We start from the raw sequence: 22,296 nt of genomic DNA, 5'->3' as shown, positions 1-22,296 counted from the left end.
AAATATCAGACTGAAATAATTAGCTGACAGGAAACTGATGGACAAGCAAATGTTCTCCTGCTCCAATTTCCTGTGTTGTCAGCAAAGGGACGTGATGGAAAAAAAATACATAAAGCTATTAACAATTAAATATCTAAATTATATATCTAATAAAAAAATCGTGAGGAGCATTTAACATCTTTAGAAATGAAGGAAAAATGTGGTAGACAACAGTAAAAGTCATTTCACCTCTAGACAATTATTGACTTAATCTTCTTCAAATACACGGTGACCATGTATCCTTGGGCAAGATACTGAATCCTGAGTGACCCCAATGCATCGGTGTGTAAATGTAAGAAAATGAATATAAAAGCATTGCAAGTAGGGCTGGGCCATATAATACCGTTCACGGTAATACCGGTATAATGTTAGGCAATGATAAAATGAAATATCGCGATAGAATATGGGTAAAACGCGCATGCGCAGTGCCTTTGTTTTCATACGCACATGGCGGAAAAAGCGTGGTGGCGACGGAGAATGAGAAGGGCGGAAGCAGATCGTTGAATGAAACGGATGAACCAGAATTTGTTTGTAAAAATGCTGCAACTTCAGTGGTGTGGAACTGGTTTGGCTTTCGTCCGTCAGATACTCACCAAAGCACAATTTTCGGTAGAACATGCAAGCGGGCCGTCGTTATCGGAAAAGAAGGGTTAGGGATCGGAAAGGAAATCGGTGGTATCGCACATCACTACATTACAGCTACCGTAGACAGGAGCCTCGGCGGAGTAATATGTACTGTGCTTCAACATAATATTACCGTATTGTGACTTTAAGTTTTGTGGATATTATACATCGTTATGCTCAGGATATGTCAGCCAATTTCCACTGGAAATGCCTTTAGTCAGCAAGGAATTTGCATTTGCACTGATACATTTGTGGCTTGTAGAAGAAATGCACTACAAGTTGAATTCTGGAAATACAATCATTTCACCTTCTCAGTGCAGCTATACACATACACACGTTAAATTAATTAAAAGAAATGAGTGAGCATGTGTGGACTGTATGCAGGTGACAACCGGAAGTTCGAGAAGCAGATGTGTTTTAATCTTATTACATAAAAACATAAAAGTGATACTGTGTGGACGGTTCTGAATGAGCAAAATTTTAACAGATAAACCCAAGTCCGACATGTTTTGGTTATCTGAAAACTTTATTATATAGCAAAAGTAGCTCTCTTGTGCGGTTTGCTGAAAACTGTAACACTGTTTGGAGAACATTCATTAAGCTGTCAACCACTGATCAGCATGTAGCCACTGCAGCACCACTAGACTCTGCACACCCCGAAAAACAAACATCTGGAATATCAGCCTTCACAAATAATCATTTTTTCTCTCAGAGAACATTAGCACGCTTCAGTGACGAGGTCACTTAAAAGTATTCAACTCCTAAGGGAGTTAGTCCAACCGTTTTGCTAACCCCAGTAACTGTAAGGCCATCAGCCATGGCGAGCAAGGAGAGAAACAGTCTGCTCTAAGACAAAAAACAGACAGGTCCGACTCTAAGTACCAGTGAACATAAAATCAATGAGGCTAACACAAAGCAAAGTGCTTCAAATCAAAGATGTGGAACAAATGAATTTACAGGTGAACATTTCATCAACACGAGTGTTAGAAAAGTTTCATTGGTTTCAAGGTGAAGTAAACAAAACAAAAGCTGTAAGGAAACAGTGTCAAAGCCGGGTCAGAGTATTCTGAGGTCTTGGAGTGAACTTAATGCTGAGCTCGTTCACAGACTCTGTGGTCTTGTGTGAAACAGACTGACTCCAGTTGTGGAGAGCAGCTGTCAGAGGGGTGTGAGGAAGTAGTCTGCAGGATTCTGGTAGTTGTGTGCTTGCTGGCTGTGTGTCTGTAGCTGCTGTTGCTGTTGCTGGATGATCTGCCGGACTTCTTCTTCCAGCTCCGGGGGAATGATGAGCTGATCATCGGGGTCTGGCTGGGCAGGGGCGTTGAAGTAGCCCCCCTGCTTCTTGACAGGAGCATCGGCAGCCTCCTCAATGAGGTCCTGGTTCCTGCCTTGACAGGCCACAGAGCCATTACCTCGAGCCTTCCGGCCCAGAGTTCCTGACCGAGCCTCCCCACCAAGGTAGGGAGAGGAGGGCGGGACGGGGGAGGCAGATGGGGAAGGGAAGGCCAGAGGCAAAGACTCACTCTGCAGCGTGACAGGGGGAGGGCTGTCTGTGCTTTGCTGAGACTGAGCACAGTTGTGTCGTAAGAGACAGTGGACGTCAGCTTCCACCTCCACACGGCTACCGTTGGAGAAGACACCAGCGATGGGCTCCTCGTCCTCGCTGTCAAGCCCATTATCAGACAGTGCTCCAGAGAACTGCCTGTGGAAGCTGCTCCCCCTACAGGCGGGCCTGTGCGTGCCAGCTCGCCCCGGGAGGTTCGGGTGAGAGGTTGGGGGTTCAGCCTGCGGCAGCGGTTCCTCCGAGGACGCCGTTGATCCCACCTCGCTGCTCATCTCAGATGTGCTGAACTCGCTGCTCAACTCGCTCACTGTTGCTGAGGAGGTGGGCGGCGGCTGTGGCAGCGGAATGCTTCCATCACTGCTTCCCGAATAAGGATGTAAACCGGGCTGAGTTGCCGGGCCAGGGCTGGGTGGTGGCGGTGGCGGCTCGCAGAAGCAGCAGCATTCTTCAGTGATGCTGAGCTTCACAACGACGGCACTGAGGCTATCAGAGCAGCCGTAGCTCTGAGCCAGAGTCACCAGCTTCTTTGCAGCAGCCAGAGCATCTGGTAAGTTCCTTACCGCCTCCACCGCCTCACTGGGCGACAACATGTCCCACAGTCTCCGGCTGCCCAGGAGAAAAAACTCGTCCTGCGGGGTAAGCGCCACCGTGGAAACATGGGGGTGAGGTGTCACTGATGGGCAGAGGAAGGAGTAACCCATAATCCTGGTGGAGTCTGTTACGCCGCTCACTTTGTTATCCTGCAGGGAGGAAAAGGACAAACAGAAGCATTTGTATTTCCCCCCCGGAAAAAACTCGACAATAATGACATTTATTTATGGTTTTGTAGGGTTGAAAACGGACTGCTGACTGTTTCAGTAACAAGCTGTAAAACAAAACCAATATTCTCTTGTTCCAAAGTTAATTTTTCTTTTTGTCTGTTTAGATTCAGTATTTGTGTGCTCTATATTGTTGGTCTCACCAAACTAAATGAATTGAATACAGTTTACTGTCAGTTATTTTAAAAAACATTACAAAACAGTCTGTGAATAGATTCGCCCCATCAGTAGTCCAAAAACTGGTGTGGTTTAAGACAGAGAACAGCTTAAGCCAGACAATATTTAGCTCCATTAAATGGCCAAAATCTGCTTTTTTTCTTATTTTCTATTATCCATTTATATACTATAAGCATGCAAATTCTGGCTGTTCATATTAACCATGGCTAAAGTTTCAAACATGCAAAACAACTCTATTAGAGTCCAAAAATACAAATATGGAGCTGGAAGTGAGAATCACAGGTGTCGATAAATGGACTTGTTTCAGCACTTTGTGCAGCATATGAAACGTGTCGTTACCTCAGTGATAATAGCGTTATGCTGCCGAACCCTCTGGTACTCGGCCTCGTCTTTGACAGTGTGGATGTGTGAAAGTTGCATAGCTTTGCCATCTCGGCACAAAACAGCCTGGCACCTGCCAACGTTGGCAGTTTTCAGAGTGAAGCAGCCACCATGCTCACTGGACGCTACCGGGTCATGTCTGATGTGACACAGAGCTGCTGACCCGCCCATCCTCTGGCCTGCTGTGCCCAGTTTCCTGCAGGAGATGGGCACACAACATCCTGAGTGAGGTGAGGCTGTTTTCCTTCCAAATCACACATCGTTTGGAGGTCAGTGTTTACCTTTGCATGGTGAGGAAAGTGTTGATGATGTAGTCCTCTTGCCTCTGGCCCCTCTGAAGTTCCTCTGCGAGCACATCTCCCATGGTGCACTGCAGCAGATAAGGCACCTCGACATTCCTGTCTCCATCAAAAACTCCATACAGAGCTTCATGAATGCCGCAGAAGCTGTCCAGAGCCAGAGCAGCCACACACAACCTGAGAACAGCAAGAAGGAGGCAGTTTAGAACAAGAACAATGACACAAAGCCAGAGATGGGGCATAAAAAACAAAACAAAAAAGGCTGAAGCATCAAAGAAAGACTGACTTGTTTTTCACTCCAGAGGCCTCCGTGTAGCCATGACTCCAGACTGCAGGGACTCCTTGGCTCTCACTCACACAAGGAGCTGAAGGTGAAGGATCCACCCTCAGACATCGGATATTACTACAGAGAGAGGGAGAACAGGAAAGGTCAGGCAGTTGCTCTTTTATTCCCAAGCTCAGGTGGTGGTGTGTTTATGCGAGTGAGTCATACTTCAGGTGTTCCAGGCTCTTGTGGTCGAGGCTGAGTCGAGGATTTCCTGTGAGGTCGAGCTCCTGGAGTTTTGAAGGAAGGATCTCTGGCAGAGTCACCTCAGTCAACTCATTGCAGCTCAGATCAACACACTGAAGAGAAACACAGTGTCAGTCCTGACATGTGCACACGAGTCAGATTAAATTAAGTGTTTTTGTCTAATTTATCATCTTTTTCCAATTTGTTTTATAAACTGCATAAATTCAATTTTCTTTTTGCATTTCTTTTATTTTCTCTTTGTTTCTGTTCTGTAATGCTGGATAATCTATCCAGCATTAGCATTACCACAGCTACCTCCTCCTCTCAAATAATACTTCTGGCAGGTAAGCATTAATTCAGTGAGTGGCATTAGTACACTACAGCTACCTCCCTATTACTAGGTGAAAAAGAGTTAAGTTAAGATTTACCTTAATCTCAGGCAGCTGGAGGACTTCAGGGAAGGCGCTGATACAGTTGGAGTGGGCAGAGAGCGTGTGCAGGCGCTGACAGTTGAGAATGGTCGTGGGCACCGCTCTCAGCCTGTTGCCACACAAATCCAGCTCCTCCAGCTGCTCCAGTCGAGCTAGTTTACTGCAGAACGTGGAGGTAAAAAGGAGTAATCATGACCTGCACCAAGGCTCAGATTTTATACAGGATGATGAAGGATGTGTACCATTTACTTAGGAATAGAACACCTTGTAAAAGCAAAGGAATGTGGGAATTGGTGGTTAGAGGTGGAGTGAGTGAGGATAGTGGAGCGGAAATGATAAAGGAACCCTACAGTTAAATCTAACATGTCCAGATGTAAAGAAGCCTTTATGGTCACATTTTAAAGCTCAGTTTATATCAGGTGCAGTATTTCACCTGGCAGTGAAGGTTTGCAGCTGGTTGTAGGCGAGGTGAAGCACTCTGAGGTGGCCGTGTCCAGTCAGAAGAGAGATGCACTTGTCAGTCAAGCTGTTATTGGTCACGTAGAGCTCTTGTAGGCTGCTGAAGGCATCCTCTGATAGGCTGGCTGCAGGGAGGTTCTCCAGCTTATTGGCCGACACATTTAGGTATCGCAGGCTGGGAGGAATTTCCAACAGAGGGTACAAATTTAGTACAAGATAAATAACGGATACATGCTGATGGGAAGAAACACACAAGAAAAGAACAAAAGGAGGGAAGAACAAGATGTGTCCACCTCTGCGCTTTGATGAACAAGTTGTGTGGGAGCTCAGTTAGATGGTTGTGTTGGAGGTCCAGGACTTCTAGCTGTGATCGCTCCAGCCTCTCATCCAGCTGACACACATCGTTCCAGCCTGCCAGCAGCTTTCTCAGGCTCCCACTGGACAGCAGCCTAAACACAAACAGCACAGCCAACTCAGTGTGTGTGCTGTACATCTGTTAGTGGGACCACCACGCTGAGCACCATCTGATTTCCCATGGAGGTTCAATGAGTTCACTTTGTATTCAATTAATCTATGCTTGAGATTCATGTAGCTGGAAACTATCATCAAGCATGAATGAACCCAAATAACTGTGATTGTGAATGCAGGATTACATCATACGAATGAAAGAAAATCTGTCTGTTCATCTGTTTTTCACCCATCTCAACAACTATTCATAAGATCTGCTTAACACTTGGCAGGTGTGTTGCTCTAGGTCTGAATAAATGAAGTGGTGATTTTAGGCCAGACTTGATGAGCGGTTCTCATATTATGGCTGAAAGCACAGTGTTCACACACACACACACACACACACACACTCACTCACTCACTCACTCACTCACTCACTCACTCACTCACTCACTCACTCACTCACTCACACACACACGTTTGTTTTGCTACCTGTGTGAAGACATTCACTGATAATAATGCCATATTTACCCATAATTGCAATCATCACAAATAAGTGCAAAATAACTAATCTAATCTAATTTTAATTAGAAACTTTAAAAACATGTTTTAACCCTAACACAGGCCCCTGAAGAGGTGTAAAATTGGAGCTGGCAATTTTTTTTAAAAGCTAAAACTTCCAAATTTTGAGAATTCCAATCGGCAAAAATGTAAACTGGTTCTCACAGAAAAGCTCAAGGCGCTTTATTTAAATGCATCATTTTGATATCTTTGGTTTCCTGTGATAAAGGCTCTAGCCACTCATGTGGTTTGGATGAAAAGAAAACTGCAACCCACAATCTCCTCATTCTGCACAGCCACATTTTAAACAAAGTAACGTGCACAGACACACAGACACATGTAGTCAGTGGATCCTTTTAGCTGTCCTCCTTTCTAAACAGTAACTTTATGATTATTGTATTTGATACATTTAAGGGGCACGTTTAAATTGTAGCTAAAAATGTTAGGTGATATCCCTCATACAATCAATCAATCAATATCATACAGTTTCACGATTTGAAAAAAAGAACTGCCTGAAAGAGATGTAGTTTTGTATTTTTTCATTAGTTTTTATTTTCAGTAATAACTTTCTTCAGTTTAGTTTAATTTTTGCAAGCTTGGTTCTTAAGTCTTTTTAAATGAAATTTAATATATTTTAAGAAGCTTACCACAGGCACATTGAAGATCAAGTAAGTTCCAGTGATGCATTATTATCAGCTGTTACGTCCAAGCTGCTTTCCCTCACTTTGATTTTTGTCATTTCCCCACCTGTTCTTTCATGAAAAGCATAAGAATCATGTGTCTGTGCGATGCTCACCGTACAGGCAGCTCAGTGACACAGTTATGGCTGATGTCCAGCACTTCCAGTCTGCTGCTCTCCCACACCCAGTCGGGGACACATCCCAGCTTGTTCCTTTAGGAAAACAAACAGAGTCAGCACCCAGCTTACAACAAGCACATGTTCTGTTCTTCTAGATTGTAAATAGGACAGTGAAGTATTCTTAGTTTTTATACCAGGATAAATCCAGCACAGTCAGATTCTCTGGAACAGGATGCACCTCCAGCTGCTTCAGCTCTAAAAACATAACACAATTCTTTATGGCACGAACATCTTTCTGGATTTAATATCTCTCTAGAAAAAATTAAGTGGTCGTACTGTTGTGTGCAGCATGCAGGCCCTTGAGGGCGTGGCCACAGACTCTGAGGAGGGCAAGAGTGTTTCTGTCACAGCGGAGGAGCTCCAGCTTGCAGAGAGAGCTGACATCCAGCTCGTCTAGACCTGTATCCCTCAGGTCCAGATGAACAATGTGGGCCAGCTGCTCCACATCTGCCACTGTCGCCTTCTGAAGCTGGTTCAGCCTGTTCGAGGCAGACAGCACAGAGAAGAACAGAGAAGGGGGAAGTAAAGGAAGAGGGAAGAAAGGACCAGAAGAAACAAACACTTTAACCTCTGACCCGTTTCACATTTCAGAACCTGAGAAGAAGTTGTTAGGCATTCGTAGTACGACTGACCAAAATAATTAACCGACAGGTTCCCTTCCTTCACCGTCTCTGTCTTTATTTTGTAATTCAAAAGGCTAAATTAAACCTTTGTTGCCATTTCAAAGACCACCAAACATGAAAGGGGAGTCATGCAGAACTGCAGTATTTGTCATTGGCAATTCTAAAAATGTAAGCTACTGCGCGGACATTTTTACCTGAGATCTATGTAGCGAGCAGACAGCCACTGCAGGCCAGCCAAGTCCAGGACAGAGAGCTTGTTCCCTGCCAGACAGAGTCTCTCCATCCCTCCAAGTTTCTCTAGGACAGGGGGCACACAGCTGAAACAATTGAAGGATAAGCCGAGGTAGGTCAAGCCCTCCAGAGAGCCCAGCTCCACAGGCAGTGAACTCAGAAGGTTACCGTCCAGGAGAAGAGTCTGCAGGCTGGCCAGAGCCAAACAGAGGGAAGGGCATTTAGTCGTGATTAATACAGATACTGTGTGTAAAAAACATGTTATGCAAATATAGTGTTAAGAAAAGACTTCAGACACTAAACAGGACTCTGACATTTTTGTACTGACTTGTCTGTAAGTATAAACAAGCTTAATTTGGAACTTTTAAATATTACTTTATATTCAGTTATGGAACATAGCTGAGTATTTTACATTAAAAGTAAAATACTGTTTCCAAATAAAAGCCCCGATTCCAAGTTAGACATAAAAATTGTGTTTTGCCTTTTGAAATTCCTAGAAAATTTCAAAAGAAAAAAAAAAAAAAAAAAGCCAGCATATGCGCAGAAACTCCAAGCTCCCACATCACACAGAGACACTGTTAGTGTCACTGTGTACTATGGGCACTTGGACAACACCTCTAGATTTCTACGACAGAAGTCTGGTGCACAGCCAGCTGTTCGCTCAATAGAGAGATGGATTAATCAACACTGATGTACCGTAATGGTACTAACAACAACTCCAAACTGATGTCTCTGTCAGCAAAATGCAGGTCAGTGAGGACACATCCCATTTTAGGCTTCATTCTTATGAAACTGCAAACCTTGGATCGTCATTTACTTACTTGTGCATTGTTCCTACTTCTGCAGGCACGGAGGAGAGACGATTTCCAGACAGGTTTAGCTCCGTGAGGGAGGGGATGTCACACAGGGCCAGAGGAAACTCAGACAGAGCGTTATTTGACAGACTAAGGCTTCTCAGTTTACAAAACCTAAAGAAAAGGGGAGAGAAAGAGAGAAGTATTCAGCAAGAGTGTGTGAGAGAGAAGGAGGGAAGGGCAAGAGGAACAGGGCCAGACAAAGAGAGACAAAGATATTCATCTCTGTGCTATAATAAGACTCTGGCCTTCTTTAAAACACAAAAAACACACACAGTGAACAACTATTACTTACATAACACCTGCCAGATTAAAAAAGTAAAATCAGCACAGAAGAAGCTAATACAAAGGTTCAAGGACACAAAGTATCAAGTTTTCAACAGAACAATGCAGCCTGTGCTTCAGGTAAGAAGCTTGTGTATAATGTTTATATTCATTGCGCTCTTCTCCTCCTAATCCAGTTCACAGAGCAATCAGAGTGAAAGGCTGATCCAGGCCCACATTCTTCTTAGTTAGACTCACCTGCCCACCACAGCAAGGATACAGTCCTTAAAACACTGCATGATATGCATATGCTTGTGCCAAAACAATGACGTGTAGAGGTTGCCATCAGGCAAATTTCAGGTTTTGATGTCATGTTGCCTTGACAGGCATGGATGCAAGAAGCCAAAATAAAGGCAGACAGAAAGGAAAACGAGGCTGTTCAGATGAATGCTGCTAATCTCTGACTGTACATAATAGGTTTGTCAGTGCTGGTCACTTTACTTACCCACTTTACCATAAAACGTAACGCTGGTCACTTTACAAGACAATCTGCAGACAGTTTATGCTAGAAGTGTAAGCTATATTTGAGGATCAGGGCATTTTTACTTATCTATGCAAATTTTGTACCAAAACTTAAGAAAATAGAGATTGTACTGTCTCATACTGATGTCCTCATTAGCACAAAACTATTACTAAACACTTTTTTAGACTACACCTGCACTACTGTCAATTCTGAAAAGACGCACATGTCAAAAACAATGTGCAACCCCTGTCGTTGTCATTTTCATCCAAAGTGAAAAGTTTTCGTGCTCTACGTCGCAAATCAAAGCTTACAGAATGGTCAAATGTCTTTAAAATTGCTGCCAAGATAACAAAATGACACAAGGACCAAGTCTCAGTTGCTGAGAACACGTCTCTTTGATGCTCAGCGTAAAGTGAGAACATCTCTAAAAACTAGGAATGCTTTTATCTGCACAATAAGGTCTAAGTGATTTTCTAGAAATAATGAAAGAGCATTTCCAGATAATCAGTCAGTTTGTGGTGTTATATGGATCAATCCATTATTTAAACAGAGCAAGCTCAGGAGCAGCACACTACCATGGCAAAGTACAGTTGGGGAAAACAACTTTTTGATTCCCTGCTGAGAGTAAAGCATTATACAATTACCTTATTCTGAGTTTTAGTCAGTGAGTTTCTTTTTTAATTGACGTTATAAAAACAAAACCTGCTTTTTGTTTTTTATTTTTAAAAATTCAAAATAAAAACAGCCTCCAAAAAAAACTATAACGGAATAAAGCAAGGGACTAAAGAGCGAGGCAAATTTTATTAGTGTTTTCCTGATGAGTTTACAGTGCGAGTTAATAGTGTTTTATCTGTTCAGCTGATATGTTAGATCTTGCATCTCACTGTGTAAACAAACTTTAAAGTTTGGTGCTTTCTCTGTGATTCATGAAAGCACCAAACCTCACTTTCCCACTTCTGCTGTACATGATAGCAGAAGCGAGAAATAAATAAGAGAAACTGATGAAAACTTCCACGATGAACCAATTGAAAAGTAATTAAGAAGTAAATGTAATTCATATTCATGTCCTGGAAAGTTTTTCCTCCGTGATACTAAACGGGTTTCAAGACCTCATAATCAAGCTTTTGTAAAAGCTTGTTTGTACACCAAGAAAACTGTGCAAGACAATTTTGCAAGATATTATACTTAATATTTTGTTATGAAGGTAGTGTGGAAAAAAGAAGCCAGAGATAAAAGAAAGTCAGAGAAAGACTGCTAAACCTCATAAAACCGTGACATCGGCAGCTGACGTCACCTAATCTGACCTGGAAAACACAGAGAAGCCCTCTGCCCGAGAGGCCAGACAGCTGACGTCAAATCTCTCATCACTGCTGCAGCTCTCTTTTAATCACTCACACACACCCAAAAACCATCATGCTTCCACCACCCATGGATAACCATGCACGAAACCACACACACACACACACACACACACACACACACACACACACACACACACACACACACACACACACACACACACAAAAAGAGGTAACTACACAAAATGTTTACTACCAGATCCTCCCCGTGCCATATCATTAAACGCACAGGGAGAGACGTACTCTGAGAATCGGTGTGTGCAGGAGAGCTGATGTGAGAAACTGACCTGGTGAGTGCTGGAACACCTTTGTGAGGGGACATGAAGTTGTTTTTGAGGTTGAGGTGGGTAAGGTCCTGGCTGTAAAACAGCTGAGCAGGCAGCTCCTCCAGGCTGCAGCATGACAGGTCCACCGAGTTCACCCTCTGAGAGGCGATCTGACAGAGACAGAGAGAGACAACAGCCATGCAGTTACTTCCATCAAACTAGCCTTAATCGGGATCCATTAAGTTCATTTCAGACTAATTTTTATTCTTTGACTTTATTAAACTAGTTTTACATAACATACATACACTCAAAGTCTTCAATAATCCTTATTTTCATTATAATAGGTCTTGGTGCTGCCCTTAATCCTCTGTTTTCAACACACGCTTTTAGCTCCTCTGCTTTTCAGCTAAGTTTCTTCCCATTGGCTACCCCTCATAAACAGAAAGTTTGAATAGTGAGTGGGGCTGCTGTGCTTACAACCATCTTTGTACCTGAGATGACCATATTAGGAATATTTACTGAATATTTACTAAAGATTTACTAATGAAAAAAACAACAACAAAACAAAATGGTATGAAACTGTGTGAGTATTTAGGTTTACAGATGGTGCAAAATGCAGCTGCTCGCGTTTTAACTAAAACTGGAAAATTTGAGCACCCCTGTACTGAAATCCTTTCATTGGCTACCTTGTCAGGTTCGAGCAGATTATAAGGTCCTGCTGCTCACCTACAAGGCTTTAAATGGTTTGGCACCTTCATACCTCTCTGATCTTTTGCACCTTTATGTTCCATCCCGTGCTTTCCCATCCCAGGATTCTGGCCTTTTAAAAGTTCCTAGAGCCAGAAAAAAAAGACTACTGGGGAGCGTGCTTTTTCTTTTCGTGCCCCATTTTTGTGGAACAACCTCCCTCAAGATATTAGGCAGGCATGCTCTGTGGAGGTTTTTAAAGCTAAGTTGAAGACCCACTTGTTTACCGTATCCTGCATGTCTTGATTCTATGCCATTTTTTTTTCTTTAAATTTTTATTGCTTTTAACTTTTATTATGTTTTGAACTTGTTAATGTGTTTTTAACTTGTACGTATCACTTTTATTTATTTATGTCTTCATTTTCAAATAGCTGTACAGCACTTTGTTTGAAAGCGCTTTATAAACAAAATTATTATTATTATTATTATTATTATTATTATTATTATTAGATCACATTGATTACTCGTACACACACTAAACTCATTAAATAAATTCTGATATTGTAACAGTAACAATGGTGTGACAGGAAATAATGAAAAGCAGAATCGGTCCCACTTAAAGGAAACATTCAAAAGCCTTTCAAAAACAAAAGCAAGGTGCTCGTACAACACCAAAACCGGTTTTGTGTTACTGGAATTATTTTTCCTGTTTACACAACACTCAACAAGTATGTCAACTATGAGGCTAATGCTCATATTTGCCAAATGAGTTCATAGATTCATCTTTGACTACTCTCATTCACGTGCTTAACTGTCCTTTGAGCATGTAACTGAGACACGTGTTGCTCAAGATGGTGATCACTGTTTGGTGGTATGTAAGTGTAAATAGGTCCGTATGACCCACAGAAACACTCTGCTAACCCTAACCCTGTAACATCTCTAAACCAGATTCTGCCACTATATATTAATGAAATTGGAATTATGGAGTATTTCTGGAACCAACAAGCATGAGCTGCAATGCTTAAACATAGTCTACTAGTCACATAAATCCATAGTTTCATACTGTTTTAATCCTAAATTCAAACCTTAAATTCACACAGATAATGATGTATTTTCTTTAGAAATGTGGACAGAGTACACATCCATAAGTTTGAAACTCAATATCCAGTATTAGAGATACTAACACAAAAAGGCAATTCTGCACTTGAGAAGCTTTAGATTTACACTTGCATACAAAGCACATAGCAAGTTAGTGCTAGTAACCAGTACAGACAGAAGCAATGATGACAGCAAATTGTTTAAATGTTCAGATGTGCCTCTGACTACAATTGCACTTTGTACCTTTGAGGCTGTCCTCTGCCAGCGGAGGTACTCTGTGTAGGAGTCATAGCTGATGTAGTAGGTCTGACTCTGGGGACCAGCTGAGCTGAAAGCCAGACAGTGGCTGTGTCTTCTCACTTCCTCCACCTGCATTAAAAATTACATTTATTGAGTATCTATCTCTCCAATGACATTCTCATCATTCAAATGAAATGCAGCCCTAAACCATTACAGAGCCTCCACCATGTTTTACATATGGCTGTAACTGTACCTCTCTCCTGAACTCCAATTTAAACCAAAAATTTCAAATATGGATGCGTCACTCCATACCTTGTTGCCACCGATTTCCCATCTATATTTTTTAAGATATTTTCTCCCTGTTTCCATCATTAAAATACCTTCTTAACAGCCACTCTTCCACTGAGACTAAGGAATCACCTTACTGGTGAAAAAAATACCCTTTTACACTTGTCACACCTATGGGATTTTTTTTTTGTAGATTCAATTGAAGACATGGGAACCAATGATGTGTTTTTGCAACAAGTACTAATGCCTAAAGATGCAATATAAACTTGTTTCTTTGGCAAGTTGTCTATTATGTGTAGAAAACACTTTTTAAGCTTGAATGATTCATTAGGTCAGTATTATCCAAATCTCAACAAAGGCTTGCAGTTAAGCTAGAACGAAGACCTAGGAAAGAAGATCCTGATGCAGCAGGAACAAAAAGACCTCTGGTCTAAACCGCAGAGTATTTTTGTCCCTGATAAACAGATACCCAGCCACAGTACTTGCTTGTTGTGTGTCAAAGACATGAAACGTCTCACAAAGTACCTTTCCTCCGATGAGAGGGAGGATGTGCATCTTGCCAGTGTGGGCATGCTTCACAGACGAGACAATGAGGCAGGTTCCACTCAGAGTGACCTGACGTTTTGACCAGCGGTTCACGGGCAATGCCAGCTTCCCTTTCCGCACGTTAAACACCCCGGACAGCTGCACGCGCTCAGAACCTCCCACACTACGAGGTTTACCTGCGGAGGGAAAGAATACAGTATGACAGAAACAGACTTTTCATAACAGCATTATAGAGGTTACTGTATTTTTTGTTGTTGTTTGCTCTATGGGATTTTGTGAATCAACTCTCTCTCAATGGTCTTCTCTTTCACAAAGTGAGAGCTGCGTGGTTATGTAAGAGAACTGTAGCTCAATAGCCTGTGGGCTGGCAGAGAGCAGTCACTCAGTCATCATTTGTTACATTAACCCTTTGCTGACACAAATTAGCTTCAGTAATGAATTGGAGCTGACTTTTGCCAGTATAAGCCAGAATACATTCTAGGTCTTTTAAAGCACTGACTACATTGTCCAGGGTTTTTAAATTCTTGGAAACTCAAAGTTACTTTATATGCTCTTACCAGTGAATAAGAAAAAGGGAGACACATGAAGAGTCTGAGCCACTGAGAGGCCTGAAATCAGATTACCTTGTTATGTAACGTCCTACAATGCCAGCACCTACATCCTCCCTACTGCCTCCTCCAGTGACTTACACACAACATCACCTAGGTTTCACCGGCCCTAGCTGACTCATCAGTAATGCCTCAGTGAACCTCAGTGCTTTAATGGTACTGAATGAAATCTGTAAAGTGCAAAGGATTTAAATCTGTCAGATATAGAGTCTTAAACTGAATCTTTTATTTTTTTGTTAAACCTATTTTAGACTCTTAATTCAAGCATGCAAACTAAACGTTTGGGCTACTTTTTCCAATTCAGCTTCACGCACATCATGATTTATTGTGTTCTAACATATCATAGAATCACTGTATCATCATGTAAAATATATCTTATGAATTACTCACTGACTCCTGCCCTTGCTGGAGATTATATTCTTTATCAAATCATTTACATCTTTAGACCTCAATATTCATATTGGATTTTTAAATCACCAAACACTGGCATCAATTTTAAAAATCCTATATCAGTGCAATATCTTCCAATTGTATGCTTTCCATGATCAGCACTAACACTGAGGTTTGTATCTATTACAGCAGGGGTAGGCAACCTTTCTGATGGCAAGTGCCATTTAAAATTTCCTCAGAAGTCAGTGTGCCATATGATTGCATTAGCAATACATTTAACGCGCTATATGAACAGTTACACACTATATAGAACCACTTTATAGAATTATATTTGTTCGCAGATGTTGGCAGCTATCAGTGAATAGTTATCAGCTATTTTGAAACAAAAAAGACACCTTTTACCCATAACAAGAACTCCATAATAGCAAATGAACTGTACAACAGAAAATACAAATGCTATTTATGGTCTCCTCACAACAATGATAAGAAAAATAAACTAAGCCAATATGACATGTCTGTTAATACAGAGACACACATGTTATGTGATCTCTGGTCTCCCACTCAGAGACACAGGTCTCCAAGTGTCCAGCATTCAGACGGCTACCTGAGGACACTCATGTGAGAGAAAATCTGCTCACAGATATGTAGAGCCAAATACTGTCAATAAGGCCTCTGCAATGTTCTGAAGAAGGTCAAACTTGTCAGGTAGTGATGTCCAGCAGGTGAAAATGCAGCTCCATGAACACGCACATCTATGGATTCCAGCTGCTTCGATGTTGCATTAACTGGCATTAACTCAGCCAGTTAATGCGAGACAAATCCAGCTGCTCATTAAAGATTTCTGGTTTGTTCAGAAAATCAAACATTGGTCCACACACCTGAAAGTCCCAAAATTGCATTGTGTCTCGAGTTTACAGATGTATCCGTGTCTTTCCGTGGTGCTGATGCTGTGCTGAGCAGAAAGCTCCTGAAGCTTTTGAAGTGTCGGAATGTGGAAAGCTAACAACGTCCCTCTCACCAGTAGGCTAAGTTATTTTTAGCCAATTACAAGTTGAATCTGGTAGTTTGGGTTGTTAGCTAATACCGTCATTAAGAAGAGGCACAACTAATGTGTCTATGTGAGCTGATTTGCGATGAGCACCGCTGGCGCGGCCATTTATTTTTTGATGCACCTTCTCAGATTAATTCACTGCGTGTCGTGCCCAGGGCTGGACTGGGACAAAAAAAAAAACAAACAAAAAAAAAAAAAACAGCCCGGCTTGACTAAAGACCGGCCCACCAGGTATTAAAGCCATAAAGCCTTTGAATGAAAACAAATGCTGTTGTGACAGTGATGTACAATCTTGTTGGTATATGTATGATTTCTATACATTTTACGTCAGATAAAAACTTTGGTTGTAGGCTTCAGATAATTATTTATCAGACATTTTAAATGAGAATAAGAAAGTATTTCTTTGTGCCCCCCTTTCTCTGTTAATGCCCAACCTTGTCCCCTGGCAAAACTTTGCTAGACCCGCCCCTGCACAGTTACCAGCTGTCAGCTACTTAGAAAAGGATCCTGGTGTTATTTGTCTCTCAGAGGGCAGGGATAGCTCAGTAGGTAGAGTGGTGGCCCCATGATCGGAAGGTCGGGGGTTCGACTCCACTGAACGGCTACCCTGAGGTACCCCTGAGCAAGGTACCGTCCCTACACACTGCTCCCCGGGCGCTGCACTGGCGGCTGCCCACTGCTTCACTGGGTGAATGGGTTAAATGCAGAGGAACTATTGCCCTATGGGGACTAACACGCACACTTTACACACTTTTTTTACTCGGGTCTCTCCTCCTCCTGCCTCCCCTCTCCTTCATCCACCTGCTGGCCTCCACCACTTACTAATGTTACTGAATCTGTGGAAGCTCTGCGATAGCCACCACCAAACAACTGAGTTATTTTTACACACCAATCCACCACGTTTCATTGTTTATACCGTTACCAAAAAAAAATAAAATAAAATCATCGGCCCACCGAGCAAATGCCCGGTATGCCCAATGGCCAGTCCAGCTATGGTCGTGCCATCAGTTAACCCTTCATGTGCCAACTGTGGCACGCGTGCCTAGGGTTGCCAACCCCCTACAGTATACCAAAAAAAGGGGAGGAAAATCAGCACACCTGGAAAGCTAAAACCAGAATCTCACAAAAAGAGAAATAACAACAACAACAACCCTGAAAAAGTTGTCCAGAACTTCACTGTCACTGTATCATCTGCAATTTAAACTGATGGAGCAATCAGTTTTTTCAAATCAAATTTTATCATCCATCATCAGTTGGTTACCAAACTCTATACTTTTTAACGGTACCAACTGAATTACGTCTCTACCCTAATTAGCAGCAAAATTTTAGTACCAGTACCATCTGATGGAGAATGACACCATGATGTCACTTCTGAAGTGTGGCGAAATCAAACAAAAACACAGTGCAATAATGGCAAGCTGAACGCCACCTCAGGTGTGATTACACTTTTCAAAACCTGACGCAGACATTTGTAGTGCAAAATGCAAAGCTGGCCATGGCAACACACCTAATCTGAGGAAACTCAATTCATTTGCCATCTGCAAAACATTATATAACATATGTTCTTATTATATATTGTAAAATACGTTATGCTTTCAATGGAAAAAGATTATATACTTAATTTGCTGCTTTACACACCAAACATTTCAGTTTTCTGCTAAATGTCAGATAAACGGGAGCAAATCCCAGAGAAGGTGGAGGCAGCATGTCTTGAATATTTAAATTTAAAAAAAAAATAATAATAATAATTAAAATAGCTAATATTATTTTAACATATCATTCAACATTACTTGTGTTTGAAATCATTTAGGAGACTGACATATAATTAAGATCTACTAACATGTCCTTTTCCCCTTTTCTAAATTCTGCGCATTTCCTCATTACAAACAGAAACAGTGAGGTCTGACTCTGCAGACACCAATGGTGCACTGAAATGTAGATAAGCTAGAACCTAATAAAGGAGAAGAGTTTCTCTGAAAGTGAAACAGAATGTTGAAAAGAAGACAGCCAAGAGTTACTATAGTTCATTTCATTAGCCTGCAGCTTTAGAAGAAAAAGATCTGTGTGAACTGTTGGGTTTAAACTAACAAACCTTATGATTGGTTGGTAAAATTGTTGTCATTATTGGTAGATTGATCAGTATCTAGTCCAAAAAATTATATATAATTAACATAAACATGAACACAATGAACAGAGCCCAGTTTACACTAAACAACATTGAGGAATGTGCATTGTGTGTGTCCACCCTTTCCTAGGCGGAGGAGGTAAGATGTTGGTTGTTAATACACACACACATACATGCCCTTTCCGTCCGTCTAGTTCTCTGAATGGGGAACATCCTGTCTCTCATGAAGCAGGCAACAGCCACACCCTACTGATGCTAGACCTCAACTTTTTCTTGCTTGTGTCCAAAAAAAAAAAAAAAAAAAAAAAAAAAAAAAAGCATCTGACATCCTGAGCCACCTCTCGTGTCAAGTTGCTGAATTTTAGCCAAATCTGGATAAGAGTTGTAGTTTCAAGTTGGAAATGCCACTCAGACATTCAGACTCAAAAAAAAGGCTGTAAAGTCTGGGAGAGTAAAGCTGCGACCTCTGGATGCTGCAGTTTGAGGCTGAAGAGGAGCCTGCAGCTGCAACTGTCTCAGAGGTAGCCGAAACACTGAGGAGGTGAAATTTGAGTTCCACTAAGGGCACTTTTCTCTTAGCGTAAGCACAACATGTCAATGTGCATTTGGCTGCTGGGATTTCAGATGAGTCAAACTTCTTTGGCTCAGCTCGGGACATCAGAATTAACCAACTCGTGCTGTGCAAACACATACGGGACAACAAAACAAAAAACAAAAACGTAGAGCAAAAATGTCCTCTCCTGAATTAATAGAAGGGCCCTCACTGTCAGCTGCACAACTCTATTTAGTGTTATGTTACTACTGTGAGACATAAAAGGAGAATGACGGGCAGGGGAATCTGTCCAGCTGCATTTTCAGAGTGCAGAGAAACCAGTTTTGTAGCATGTCACGAGTGTGTCTATGAGGGTTGCAATGGTATGTGTAATGGTTTATTTAATTAATTATTCTTTTTTGGGAGGGGGTGGGCTAAAATATAAGGAATTTTAGCACATATCAAAGTCCAATCATTTCCTCCCGACTCTTATTTTGCAGCCTTTGCTGATGAGGTCAAAAATGAGGTCAAAAAACAATATCCAGCAATGCTAATCCCATAAGAGTCCCTGTTTTTCCATCCTCTTACCATGACAGTGGACAAAACAGGATCTTTTATCAATAACAACAACAACAAGAGGAAGAGGGAAGAAGACAAACTGATTCTATAATGCATCAGGATTTGGTCTTTGCTGACAGAGTACACCTGTTACCTCCAGATGTGTCTCCCTGCCTTACCCAGTTTACACGCACAACACAGCTTATTGTGCTGCTGGGACAATTGAATCCACTTGTTTAACGGTCTGAATGACCAAACATAATGACAGCACTCATGGTATGGTGAGAACAGAAGAACAATGACTGTGTAGAGACAAGCCAAGCACAACTAAAGTGGCTTGCATTAGTTTGTGGTGCTCTTACATCTAACACTGCAGGATGTTTTAATAAGAATTGGGACAACTGTTGTCTTTACTGAGAGAAGATGCCTTTCCTTCTCACTAAAAATAAAGTGCTCACCAAAGTAGAAGCGGATCAGGCAGCCAATTTCAGGATTCATGCCCTCCTCCTGCACTCGCCATGGATCTTCAAACCCCAGATTAGTGAGGTACTCATTTAAGATCTGCAGAGGTCTTTCATCATCCCCAAGCCGCCTCACAGCTCCACCGTGCAACTGGATGTAGAGGGCCGGCATTGGGCTTGTATTGATGGGCTCAAGCCATCCTCTGCTCCCCCCAGGGACCTCTTGTTCAGGCTGGACAGAAGCTTGGCTGGTCAGAGGGCGAGCCTGTGAGCTGCTGGAGCATTTAGAAGGAGGTTTGATTAATATGTGTGTATCTGTGTGGTCACCAGCCCCAGCTTCAGTGTCAACATTTGGTCTTGCGGATTGGTTTGAAGTCTTGGGGATGTCTGAGAGAGAGATAGCTGAATGTGAGGGAGAAGAGATGAGGTCTGTTTCATCAGAGGAGCTCTCAAATGGGTCAGGTCCCTCTGGAGCGCTGTCACAGTTTGGGCTCAGCACAGAAGAGTCGGTGCCCAAACCCAACCCATCGCTGAGTGAGTCCCCGTGCTCCATGCTTCTTGGTCCCCCTGCACTGAAGTCCTCACAGGTGCTGCTCTCTATGTCAGAGCCTGAGTAGACTCCATAACAGTCTCCAGTACTCAAATCCACGCCAATGTCATTCAGGTAGACCTCAGATGAAGAATTACTAGCAGTTTTGTCATCAAGTAGCAAGTTAGAAGGCAGTTCCACATTTTTTGTGAGTTCATTCTCCTCACTTTGGAGATTTTTAATATCCACACTGTCACTGAGACTTTTCGTGTCATCAGCATGGCCATTAGTATCTTTACAAAGATCGTTGAGGTCACTTAAAGCAGTAGGTTTGCAGTTAATTCTCAACACAGCCCCAGCTTTACTTCCTTCGAGCTTACAGGCTACCTCTTTAGAAGTAGTGTCCACTGTACACAGCACTGGTCGCGGGTAGGAGGGCGTGAGCCAGTCGTGGACGTGAATGCAACCCCGCCGGAGGTCCGATCTCACCCATGTTTTATCAGAGGCCTGAAGCTGCTTCGACTGCTTCTGTCGGAGGAAGGTTTTTCGATCAAGACTGAGGGTACTCAGCGGCGAGGATGAGGGAGCTGGGCTGGCCGCCTCCGCAGAGGACGCTCCGGTCGAACCGGTGGTCGGCGGAGCCCCCAGAGACAGATTCCTCTTGTGCCTGTGCCGCCTCCTGCTCAGCATAGAGTTTACCGAGGTGGAACTGTTCACCGATGTCAGACTGTAAATGTTGGCCGTTTTCACAACAGACATGGTTGCGTTTTTGGCCGCTCCACCGATAGCGTTGGCAACTTGGCTTTGATAAATCCCGTTCCTTATCGCAATCTGGAGAAGGGAGGTGGCCGCAAGCCCCTTCCCGAAGAGTTTCGCTTCTGCGCCTCCTCCGTCATCCTCCCCGATAGATGGTCTCTTTCCAGAGTGCTGCGGCGATAATCCGCTTGGCTTCACGGAGTTACTGTCACTGCTAGAATCAAGTGTTCCCTGCAGTGTCGAAGAAGACGAAATCGCTCCACACTCGTTTCCCTTCACACTTTCCATTCTGTTAGCTTGCAACAGCAGCGTAGAGTAGTTAGCAGCAGCCCGCAGGTAAACGCTAGCAGTTAGCTTAGAGCCGCTAGCTCGCCCTAGTCACTGCTGGCTGGTAAACGGCTCAACATTAGCTTAGCATACTAATGTACAGCGCAATTGCTCTAAAGAATTAGTACGCTACATCTTCCCATGACATCGGACGCCCGTTAGCTCTCTAACGGGAGCTTACCGGCTGGTGGAGATGAGAAAACGCATTTCTAGCTGGTCGCCATGGAAGCTGGCGCGACCACTACTGTAAAGACTGCTCACGAATGGTCAGAGGCACACCGTGGACAGGGCGGGGTCTCATCGGATATGAATTATGACACATTCGCTTGCTACCAGAATGCTCGGAATTTTCCCAGTGAACGTACGAAAAGCTTCACGATCAGTCAACGTAGTTAAAATAACGGGGAAAATCCTATTTTCTCCAACGCTAGCTTTTAAGGAACAAAAAAGCCTGACAGTTAAAGCTCTGCACCACACCCTAAACCTTTAATCCCGAAATTACGAAATATTTACTTGGCTTTATGTAGTTTTTTTTTTGTCTAATACAATATGGAAATGAAATTATTTTTAGAAGTAAATATTTCTAAATCTATTATATGTTTGAGGCTTTGTACAAAACAAGCTAGGGATTAAAGGATCGGACAATATTTTGAAGACTATCCAAAAGAATACAATCAGCAGACGGACAAAGAGGGGAATTGATTGCCAGTTGCAGTTCTTATATGATTTGCAGAAATATTTTCATCTAATTCACTTTACGATCCGCTTCGTAGGAGCCAGTGAAGGAAACATAAACTGTAGCTACATTAGT

The 22,296-nt window shown here is 42.5% G+C and overlaps 1 protein-coding gene across 1 annotated transcript; it reads right to left on the bottom strand.

Annotated features, from left to right (window-relative positions):
- Positions 1-1,170: 1,170 nt before the first annotated feature.
- On the bottom strand, positions 1,171-21,786 carry LOC102301767 (PH domain leucine-rich repeat protein phosphatase 1). The gene is made up of 17 exons (XM_005937217.3): positions 19,871-21,786; positions 14,128-14,324; positions 13,318-13,443; positions 11,311-11,459; positions 8,846-8,992; positions 7,988-8,215; positions 7,447-7,649; positions 7,305-7,365; positions 7,108-7,203; positions 5,597-5,752; positions 5,278-5,478; positions 4,842-5,004; positions 4,396-4,526; positions 4,189-4,305; positions 3,885-4,079; positions 3,562-3,799; positions 1,171-2,967 (listed from the first exon to the last, which is right to left on the bottom strand). The coding sequence occupies exons 1-17, from the start codon at positions 21,444-21,446 to the stop codon at positions 1,822-1,824; spliced, it is 5,130 nt and encodes a 1,709-aa protein (XP_005937279.1). The 5' UTR covers positions 21,447-21,786; the 3' UTR covers positions 1,171-1,821.
- Between the last annotated feature and the right edge of the window lie 510 nt (positions 21,787-22,296).

Source organism: Haplochromis burtoni, unplaced genomic scaffold (genome assembly GCF_018398535.1).
Source record: "Haplochromis burtoni strain Fernald_Lab_line unplaced genomic scaffold, NCSU_Asbu1 Contig_99, whole genome shotgun sequence".
NCBI lineage: Eukaryota > Metazoa > Chordata > Actinopteri > Cichliformes > Cichlidae > Haplochromis > Haplochromis burtoni.
This window is presented reverse-complemented; position numbering and strand designations above follow the sequence as displayed.